At 40.4% G+C, this 10,817-nt stretch overlaps 1 protein-coding gene across 1 annotated transcript; it reads right to left on the reverse strand.

The window, feature by feature from the left end:
* Nucleotides 1-306: 306 nt before the first annotated feature.
* Nucleotides 307-4,693, reverse strand: bcl7bb (BAF chromatin remodeling complex subunit BCL7B b). Its single transcript, XM_062553196.1, has 6 exons — nt 4,524-4,693; nt 3,600-3,675; nt 3,210-3,312; nt 2,884-3,060; nt 2,368-2,447; nt 307-1,195 (listed from the first exon to the last, which is right to left on the reverse strand). The coding sequence occupies exons 1-6, from the start codon at nt 4,613-4,615 to the stop codon at nt 1,115-1,117; spliced, it is 609 nt and encodes a 202-aa protein (XP_062409180.1). The 5' UTR covers nt 4,616-4,693; the 3' UTR covers nt 307-1,114.
* Between the last annotated feature and the right edge of the window lie 6,124 nt (nt 4,694-10,817).

Consider the following 10,817-nt stretch of genomic DNA (forward strand, 5'->3'; position numbering starts at 1 on the left):
TCATTGTCTCTAGAGTTGATTTTGCCTTTGACAGCCAAAAATCCTCCTGTTGGCGTAATACTGTATGTCAGTGATGCTAGGCATACTGTATCTGTATTTGAACTAATCAAAACATATATGCATCTTATAGCATACATATTATATTATATTATATTATATATATACAGTATACTGTATATATATATATATATATATATATATATATATATATATTATAAATATGGACTTAAGATTTTGTTTTACTCATGTACATGTACATGTACACCGGATCAAAAGTAAGAAAAAAAAAAGAACTTTATATACAGTATTTGCATTTATTGACAGAAACATATGATACAATTCTTGGCTTGTCATGACTCTCTCCAGATGTGGATGTGAATGTGAAAATTGAAATATTTTTTTTTTAGCAAAAAATGTATATAAAACATGGATAATGGTGGAAATATTTTGCATGAATGCAGCTGCATATCAGGAGTGCAATAGCGGAATGATGACTACTGCATGCGTTCCTTCAAGTTCACAAGTATAGGCTAGTGCATACAGGAAGAAAACCAAAAGATATACTGCATATGCGCGATAATGAATCATTAGGCAATGAATATAGTGAAATGCAGGACAATGTACAAGGACCTTTCGCAGAGATTAAATAATGTTTACCAAGCCATAATTGCAAGCCACTCAACATGAGTATTACTTTGCTCTCCTCATTAGTTTGAGTATTTCTATACATATACAAACTTTCAATTTCAAACTTTTAGCAGAGTTAATTTTGGTATGGTGACAAAACATGACTGACAATTGTTATTTGTGCTGTTCTTGACCTCTGAACACTTATGTCAGACACCTGTGATGAGGTGCTGCTATTTATAGCAAGAGACTGTCATGCACTTGTTTTCCATGGGGCATGATATAAAAAAGCAAAAAGCAAAAGCCAGTTGTGTATAGCTGCTGCGTCAAACATCATTCTCCACCACAAACAGCAGAAAATGAAGAGGCAGATCATTTTGACGTGTGTGTGTGTGAGTGAGTGTGTGTGTGTGTGTGTGTGTGTGTGTGTGTGTGTGTGTGTTGGATGGAGTGCAGAAGTGGCCATCTGACTGCAAAGAATCCTGGGCTAGCTCAGCACAGAGTTTTGCTCTGTGGATGTTCTCTTCGGTGGTGGAACACCAGGCGCCTCCTCCTCCTCCTCCTCCTCCTGCAAAGACACAACACAGGAATACATAGAATGGCTATGGCCCATGGTCATTTGTACTAAGGACATGCTGTGTGTATATATACAGTATATATATATATATATATATATATATATATATATACAGTGAGGAGCACATGTATTTGATACCATGCTAAAACAGGAATATAAAATCATCATTTGACAATTGATCTTAATGCCTTAATTTAAAAAATGAGTAAAAATCAAACCGCCAAGGACACCAATTTTCTTTGTGATTGAAGAATGTATCGTAAATAGATAAATGTTTTCCTTAAATGCTAGGGGAAGGAAGTATTTGACCCCCTATGTAACCCTATGGGAATTTAACACATAGGGTTAACATAGGGGCAGGCAGATTTTTATTTTTAAAGACCAGCTATTTCATGGATCTAGGATATTATGCATCCCGATAAATTTCCCTTGGCCTTTGGAATTAAAATAGCCCCACATCATCACATACCCTTGACCATAGCTAGAGATTGGCATGGTGCTTTTTCCAGTAGGCCTATTAGCCTACGCATTGAGCTCAATGAGCATCAAACAGGCTAATAGGCCTACTGCAAAAAGCACCATGCCAATCTCTCGCTATGGTGAAAGGTATGTAATGACGTGGGGCTATTTTAATTCCAACGGCCAAGGGAACTTTATCAGGATGCATAATAACCTGAATCCATGAAATAGCTGGCCTTAAAAAATAAAAATCTGCCTGCCCCAATGTTAACCCTATGTGTTAAATTCCCATAGGGTTACATTGGGGGTCAAATACTTCCTTCCCCCTAGCATTTAGGAAGAACATTTATTTATTTACGAAACATTCTTCATTCACAAAGAAAATTGGGGTAGTTAGCGGTTTTATTTTTACTCAATTTTTGAATTAAGACATTAAGATCAATTGTCAAATGATGATTTTATATTCCTCTTTTTAGTCAACTTTAGCATGGTATCAAATACATGTTCTCCTCACTGTATATATATATCATATGTAAATTATCTATATGATATATTATAATATAAATGTAATATAAAAATACTTGTATACTACCTATTCTGATGCAACTATTAGTACTGACACCTGTTTATGTTTTGGATTATACACAGCTTTTTAGCTTGGTTTAAATGTGACTCTCCTCTGGAAACAAGACAAAGACTCTCACTAAGTTGGAAAGTGGCTGCAGGTCTTCTTTGATCAGAGTTGGAGGTTCGTCAGTCACCTCAGAACTTGGTAGTGCTGGCTCTGGAACAGGAAGAGGCAACCATATTTCAATTTGAAATTAAAAAAGTGTAGCATAAATTACTAATATTTTTTATTGTAGTACTAATAGTTGTTATGTTGTCAGTAAAACAAATGCATGAGTGATAATGTATGTAAAATTCTAGAAAGACAATTTAGTTTAAATTCAGGTCTGATATTCTTGCACATGAAGTGTAATACGAACGTCATGTCAATGTAACTAATGTGAAGTTCATGTCCATGGAGATGTCAGATGAAGGAGTGGCAGTAAGTTATAGGCTGACATCTAGTGGTCAGAAATTGAATTTGGACAACGTCACACAAGGGGCAGACCTTAAAAGAAGATATCTCCTGTAGAGATCATTTAATCGTTTCAACAGTATTGCTTATTCAAATGTACTGTGAGGTCCGGTTTTTGAAGCCAACAGAAGCGCTCTACCCTCCATAGTCTCCTGTCCAAGTGTGGGGGGTTGTGAGTCCTCTGTGCGGAAGAAAGAGGGCTGTGAGGAAGGGCTCACTGCACCACTGGCATGTTGGGGGCTGGAGTTTGTGCTGCTGTCCACTTTGGCACTGGGCTGGTAAGCATCTGACAAGAAACTCTGGTTGCTGTTGTCATCTGTACAATGAACGATAGAGGAGAAGAAAGAGAGAGAGAGAGAGAGAGAGAGAGAGAGAGAGAGTCAAACAATTTGTATACAGGCCCGGATTATCAGTAGAACAATCTTGTTCTTTTTTTTATTAACAGATCAGAGAAAAGTTAATCACCTTGGAAGTCGAGAAGGACAGAGCGTGCGTTTTCCAGAACGACATCTGTTGGGAACCCTTTTAATTCTTTCACTGCTCCACTCCGGCTTTTACTCTTGAATATCTGGGATGGATGCAGAGAGAGTGGTAAAACGACACAGACTAATTCAAACTGATAGTTATGTTTAATGTCACACATGACCAGTCGAGTCCATTCCACATCATTTAAGTTGTGGTTTCTATACCATAGTCCAACAATAACAGCAGGTTACACACATTACACGAATGTGATGCACATTCAACACCCTTAAAAAGGATATGACTAATCTCAAGGGGGTTTATCCTGCCAATGAAATTGTCAAAGACATACAAATGTACAACAGACACAAGAAATGTACTGAGCCATGTTACCTGCTTGGTCTCAGATACAGGGACCCATTTAAATATTCTCAATGATGTGTCTCCAACAGTCACCCATTTCTTCTCCCTGCAGAAACATTTTTTTTTTTTTTTTTAAACAGTCACAGCAAACAGCAAGACACTCTATGCCTCCCTGATCTGCTGTGCTTTTTGGGGAAACATCAAAGCATATGAATGAACAGACTGATGCAAGACCACGAAGAAGTTGTGAAAAGGCATGCACACGCCTTATTCAGTATTCATATCTGTTAACAAATTACACCTTTAGTCTTTAAGGCTAGCTGCTATGCTTTGCTTAATTCTGGTAGACTCCTAGGTAAAAAGCATTTCACCTTCTGTCAGTGACTTCCTAGGCTTCTGCTTAGGTAATGAGGAGAGACTACACATATTGTAACAATTTGTATCCTTGCTGATTTGGCAGTCACTCTGCCCAACAAAATAGACATGCAATGTGATGTGACTGTAGATTACAGACATCGTTGTTTCCTGTCACCATTTACTGACAGCCAAACTAAAAGTTCCATCAAACAGCCAAGGTGACAAAACAAGTCTTATCAAGAATAGGCTACATAGTACACAAATATAATGCTACAGGGAATAAACTAAACAAGTCTTTCCATGCAAATGAGCTTACAGTGTTTTTTTTTTTATCAAAAAGAAAATGACAGACGTCAGAGGGCTAGCTATGTTTATTTCCTCCCAGCGGTTACATAACCGATTAGGCCTCCCTCAACATTTATCCCTCCCTCTGACGAAATGTTGCCCTGGACGATAAGCCATTGGCTGTCTCCTGTGTCTATCACTTGTCATTCAACTCCCGCCTTGGGCTCTGAAGTTTGTTTTGTAACATAGCGGGTGTCTCCTTCCTAAAAAAAAAGAAACCTAAATAATTGCATTCTATTATTTCACTCTTACCATCTCCGGACTCTCTCGATAGCCGCCATCACCTTTTTAATGTCATCTTTTGCGCGACTCCGCGTCTCGGCTCGCACAGACCGTCCAGACATTTTTGATGCTTGATATTTTGTCAGATGCTTTTTTTTCTTACTTTTCCCTCCGACTCTGTCTTGCAGTTCTCTCCAGTCTCGCGAGGCTTCATATCTCTCTCACACACACTCTCTCTCTCCGTGTCACTTCTACATCTAGCCTACTTCAAGACTAAGGTGGCTCAAGTGTTCGAGATGGAACTTGGTAGGCTAGTTTAAAACGTCACCTACCTAAAATAATGTTAATTTAATGTTAGGGTCTATATACAATTAAGTTGTTTTTTTCTGCCTCAATCATCATCATTACATTTTTGGTTAACTTTTTTGTGTTTTCTGAAAAACCTGAAAAAAAATATTTATGCCATTATTTTAGTATCTACAGAAATTGGTGACTAAACCATAATTCCTTGATGTTACTCTATGATAAAAACGCCCCCCCCCCCCCCTCTTTTTTTTACCCACCACCATTCCACCCAAGACATCACACATGCCTGCACTTAGGATTCCCTTGCGCGCGCACACACACACACACACACTTACATGCTCCCTCTACTAGCACGACCCCAGGCAGTTGGGTTGGCCCCTTGAGCCGTGGATCTGCCCAAAGTTTCTTCCTGAAGAAGGGAGTTTTTCCTTGCCCCTGTTGCTCTTGGGTGTCCCTTGGTGCTCCACAACCCCTCTTTCTGTATAGTATCTATTCATTTATTTTCTTTTTAATTTATTTCTGTAGTTGAATGGACACTTGAGCACAAGGAATTTCATTACTTATACATGCTTTTTACATGACAATAAACTTGAACTTGAACCTATGCACATACATGATGTTCCCTTTGTACTGTACAAGTCATATAGGCCTATTATCTGAAATAGCGTCATAGCCTATACTCTTCTGCCCTCCTAAAGAAGTTATTGCGCACGCAGGCTATGTTAAAATTGTACCAATAGTCTCACTTCTCTTGAAAAGTGTCACATGCCTTGGTTGACATGCAGGGAGGGAGAGAGGCATGACGAGTTACAGACAAGTTCCAAGTCATAGGGATTTTTTTTGTGTGATTATTGCATGATCTCTTTGAGATCTATACATCTATACACTCTATACATTGTGTAGAGCATCTATTTAGCGTAGATCACTTGTTGATGATCTCACACTGGGCATTTTCTATTAAAGCAGGCAGAGAGAGGTAAGATTACTGATTAAATAGCAGCAGTAACTGAAGTCTGCTGTTTGTGAATTATTTTCCACCCATGATAGAGAGGGACTCCACCTGGGAATCCTCCTGTTTCTGATCCAAGGAAAAGAGTCTCAGGTAAGAACGATGTGCTTGACTCATGCTAATCTCCACCAGTGACAGACCAGCATATCTTCAATAAATGGGGCCCTTTGGTTTCAAGCTGAGTTTATGGTTCACATTCTGCGGTAATTATCATGCAAAATGCTGGAATCAGGAGAGGATTACTGGGATGGACAAGTGCATTTTAGCTGTCTGTGCAGAAACATCAGTAGAGGGCATTAAACTAGACGTACCGCAACGCGGTACACAATATGACCACCGCTCAGTCCTGCACATTATTAGCCTGGGTGTTCCCATCCTGCCTTGCGCGGTGATTTCATTCACGCTGCTAAGGCAGTCTGGACACTAACACCCAAATTTTCGCCTGATGTTGGTAACCAATCACAGAACATCCGAGAAGTTTCCGTTGCCTTCTTGCGTCTACATTCGACGCCAAAGGATTTACACTGATGTCAATGGCAGCCCTTCGCGTTGCATATGAATGTGTGGGGGAACCTAATTCGGCTTCCGATATTGACACCAGGGCCCTGGGGGCTTGGCATGCGTCCTCCTTCGGCGAGTTGGGTGTGAGACCGTGTTTGATGAGCTATGCACATTTGATAGACATCCGTGGCGCCCAATGAACGGATCTGGGCATTTTTTTCAAATACGAGAAAATGAACGTCATTTGAGAAGTGGTAGGCGCTAGCCAGGCTAGCACATTATATAAATCACGCTTTTGTTTCCATCGTCTACTCCATCCCCTACTGCAGCTTTTAGGTATGTAAATGAATGTGTGCATGTGTGCACTTGTTTTTGTGTATGAGTGCTTCTCTGTCTGTGAGTTTTCGCTGTGAGTGTGTGTGGTGGGGATAATGGTGTGTGTGTGTGTGTGTGTGTGTGTGTGTGTGTGTGTGTGTGTGTGTCTGCATGCCTACTTGTGTTTTATGTGTCTCTGTGTGTATACTTTTGAGTACAGAGTGAAAAGTGTTCACACATCTGGGACCAAATGTGAGTTTTGTTGATTCTTGCCATCAATTTCTAGCCTGGAAAACCAGCGCCAACTGCTGGACGGCAAAATGTTTTGCCTGCATTTGGGTCTGGCCTCGGACCACTGTACATTTTGTAAACACTGCCCTGAATCTGGCAGATGGCAACTAAACCAATCACAACGCAGAGATGTGTTTTGAATCAACGCGGGCGGGGCAGAGGGCTCTGGGGCGGGGTTTTGAGGGAGCGTTGGCCTATAGGCACAGACACGGTTTGAAAGACAACGGGTTGTGCTCATCAACAATGTTCCGTTGTATCCATTCATCGGAGCCAGACTAAATTAGACATCCAATCCATTTAGGCTGGTTTATCAGGCTAATCAATTTCAACTTCTCCATTGGACTATTTCACAGATGGTTCTTTGTTATCTCAAAAGATCTTGTTGTGAGATAGTATCGTTTAATTTAGGCACCACTTTACATTATCACATATTCACTGTACCATAAAGCAATGTATTAATACATCTTAAGAAATTCACGTCTCTCAGGAATCTGTGCAGCTTGATTTTGGATACCAAGGACAAGTTTGGTTTAAAGGAAACATTCAGTCTAACAACATGGAGTTCATTTGTAGATGATAAAGAGTGTAATTGGGGATGTTAACAATAAAGGAATAGTTTTTGGTATCTGTTAGTGGCTTTAGACAAATTATCAAGCCCAACTTAATAAATAAACCTATTTAAAAATATTATAGAGTGAAATGCAAAATTGTCCTCTATGTTTACTTGTGAGCATTGAGGTCGTTGCTATTAGGACATTCTGTTAAGTTCAGACTTGTATGTAATGTAATGATGTAATCTCATGTTTGCTGTGAGTGGACGTGTGTGAGTGAGTGCTTTTTTGGGGGAGCTAAGACGTGGAAATGTGATAGGTATCGGGAGATAAGCTCTGCAAAACAAGCTCAAGCTTTATTTTAATGCACAGCTACCTTAAACAAGCACACATTTAAACATTTCACCTGTCTCAAGTATAAAAATCTAATACTGTACATTGCACATGTGTGTCATAAGAATGTAATAAACTTCTAAATGTCAGCGCCCCACTTATGAATACATGTAAAACAAACTCTGATAACATCAATTAATCAATCAATCAATGATGCAAGCTTCCTTGAGCTGACTTGTAAGTCTGACTCGCATATCTGACAATTTCCTGAGATGATGAAGGCCTGAGCTGAGGTAAAAGTGTCTGTGTGCATCTGTGTGCCAACTGGCAGGGAAGCAAATGGACAGAATGGCCATGTTCAGGGAGGTCACTGTCTTCCTAATTTTTCTCATCAAAGACATTCACATCATTCGCACTCAGGATCCCGAGCTTGCTTTTGGGTACCGTGGTGGACAGGTTTGGTTTAAGGTCCACTTCACTTATCGTCTGAGTGATGCAGACTTCACAAGTCTCCTCTACAGGTACTCTGAAGATGGTGTTGTACTGTTGATGAACTCCTCCGAGCCATCAGTTCGACATTCAGGCTCTCTTCTGGCTACACGAGTGGACTATGAGCACAGAAGCTTCAGGCTGAGGAACTTGTCTGAGTTGGACAGCGGACACTATCTTACTGAGCGCTGGAGAAACGGTATTCTCAGAGACAGGAGAGTCCATGACCTGATCGTTTGCGGGAACCCTCTTAAGCTAGATGTGGAAATGGATGACAAGACTGAGTGGGTGGTGGAAAACTTCAACATAACACAGGGTGACAGACTGCTGGTGTACAAGGAAGCTAAAATGGACAATATTGACACAAAGACACTAATATTGAATAAAAGCCTGTCCCATCCTGGTAAGCAAGATAACCTGAGTACTGAAATAAAGGTGTTCAGAAACAGCTCCACAATCAGCATCACAGGAATTGTTTTTCGATTATATGATTTTCATTTCCTTATTTGGTCTGGTGATCACTGCCAAGCCTACAGTAAAAGAATGTTTCCTAATCTTGGGCGTGGGGGAGGTATAATGGGTGGAACATTTTGCAAAAAGGTAGGTGAAAGACTCACTCTCCATTGCCATCCTGATGTTAAGCATCTTGAAGTGTTCTACTGGGAAACCCCACTCAAAGATATTTACACTGACCGCTCCTTGTCTGCTAATCTCACACGTGCAGAGGAAGAGGGGATGCATGTTGAGCCAGGGGGCGACAAGCTCATCATCCCCTCTGTCTCAGAGAAACACGCCGGCTCTTATCGTTGTCGTAGCAGCCGGTATGAAATCTTTATTTGCTCTGACCTACAAGCCTTGAACCTGACATTCTCACCAGGGGGCAGCGTTGTCCTGGACTGTGCAACAAAGCTGAACGTAACCAAGGCCAGTTGCCAGTGTTTTCATCAAAGAGGTGTGATACCAGATGATCTGCCTTCAGAGTGTGCGGCAACACAAGGAAGAGAGGAGCTCGTAGGTGTGAACCACATTGCCGTGAAATCAGGAATAAACTCCAATGAAAATGTCCATTTCTCCCTGACCCTATCGAACCTCACACTGAATGACAGCGGACATTATCGTTGCCGTTCAAGGGGAACCACTGAAGGAAAGAATGACTTTTGTTTAGACAGAAACTTTCACTTGACACAGAAGGACCCTTTAGGGATCGACTCCACTTTCTACAGAGTGCACTCTTCCCTGATGGCCTGTGGGCTGCTGGGGATGATCTGTGCTGTGATCTCTGTCCATTTCAGGGCTAGACGGGGCAACCAGGCTTCCCAAAGAGCTGAGCCGTCTGGACGTCCCACCAGAGAGGCGGAACAGAGTGGAGGTGAACCTGCTCTGATGATCATGATGATGATGTAAATACTGAAGATGTTGTTGTGGTGCATTATGATAATGTAAATACAGCTGAAAACATTGTCTGAATGTGGGGTCAAGCCATTTTAATTAGCCTCTGATCTGATCTGTATATAACAGTATTCCATAGTGAAATATATATTTCTTTTGTGAGTGTGTGTGTGGACATTTTCATGTTTCATTTTATATAATTGTATAAATGTATTCTTTGCTGTCACTGACCGCTATGCAACATTACATCTACAACTTTTTCAAGGTGCTGTACAACCAATTTAGATATATTAGGTTAGATATTAGATTAGAAATTTGTAAAAATGCTTATTGCTTGAGCCATGGTTGCGGAAATGCACTGTGGTGCCTTCAGATATTTTAGCCATGTAAATGTGTGTTCATTTTGATATTGATATTGTGGGTGTCCTTACCTTCGCCCCTCCTTGATTAAAACATGGATTGTGTGCATAAATAAATAAATAAATAAAATTTTCACTCTTTCACATAACCACCATTGTATTTATTACATTGTAGTTGTACATGTATGATAGATGGCTGGTGATGGCCACTAGGTGAAGCCCTATGGCCTGGAACCAGAAATTACATTAATTACTGGAATAGAAAAATACATTTTGGTTGTCTTGTCTGTGCAGAGGAGGTGTCTGCAGAGGCCATTAAAATACAATAGTGAGCAATGACTTGAAAGACTTCACCTTTACACAGGGGAAGTGTGATTATTTGTGGACACATTGGCATACAGAGTGAAAAGGGCAGCTTTTGTGTCCCCCTTTGTGTTTTCAAACATCTGAAACCAAATGTGAGTTTTGTTGATTCTTGGAAATGAGGAAATAAATGCAAAAGTACCTCGGAAATAAGTCACAAATAAGGCATTTCAGGCCATAGGTATAACCTAGGCCCAGGGGATACAATGTAAATAAATGAATACTCCCCTCAATGTCAACACTACATTGTATTTCTTGTGCACTGATGTGGTACTTAAGAGTTGACAAACCCCGGTGATACGCAAACTCCTTGCTGCAGACATTGCAGAGGACTTTATTTTAATCAACACTTCTCTTTAGTGCTTCCTATAGTTAGGTATGGTGCAGTGTGGAACTTCAACCACCTCAGGGTCTTACT

Source organism: Sardina pilchardus, chromosome 13 (genome assembly GCF_963854185.1).
Source record: "Sardina pilchardus chromosome 13, fSarPil1.1, whole genome shotgun sequence".
In the NCBI taxonomy this organism is placed as follows: domain Eukaryota; kingdom Metazoa; phylum Chordata; class Actinopteri; order Clupeiformes; family Clupeidae; genus Sardina; species Sardina pilchardus.

What these genes read in the sequence shown, in the direction of transcription:
- bcl7bb (XM_062553196.1), bottom strand. Translation starts at nt 4,615, where the DNA reads ATGTCTGGACGGTCTGTGCGAGCCGAGACGCGGAGTCGCGCAAAAGAT. An exon ending in TGTCCTTCTCGACTTCCAAG is followed by an intron (nt 3,061 to 3,209) that starts GTGATTAACTTT and finishes TTCATTGTACAG; the next exon opens with ATGACAACAGCAACCAGAGT. An exon ending in TGGACAGGAGACTATGGAGG is followed by an intron (nt 2,448 to 2,883) that starts GTAGAGCGCTTC and finishes TTCCTGTTCCAG; the next exon opens with AGCCAGCACTACCAAGTTCT.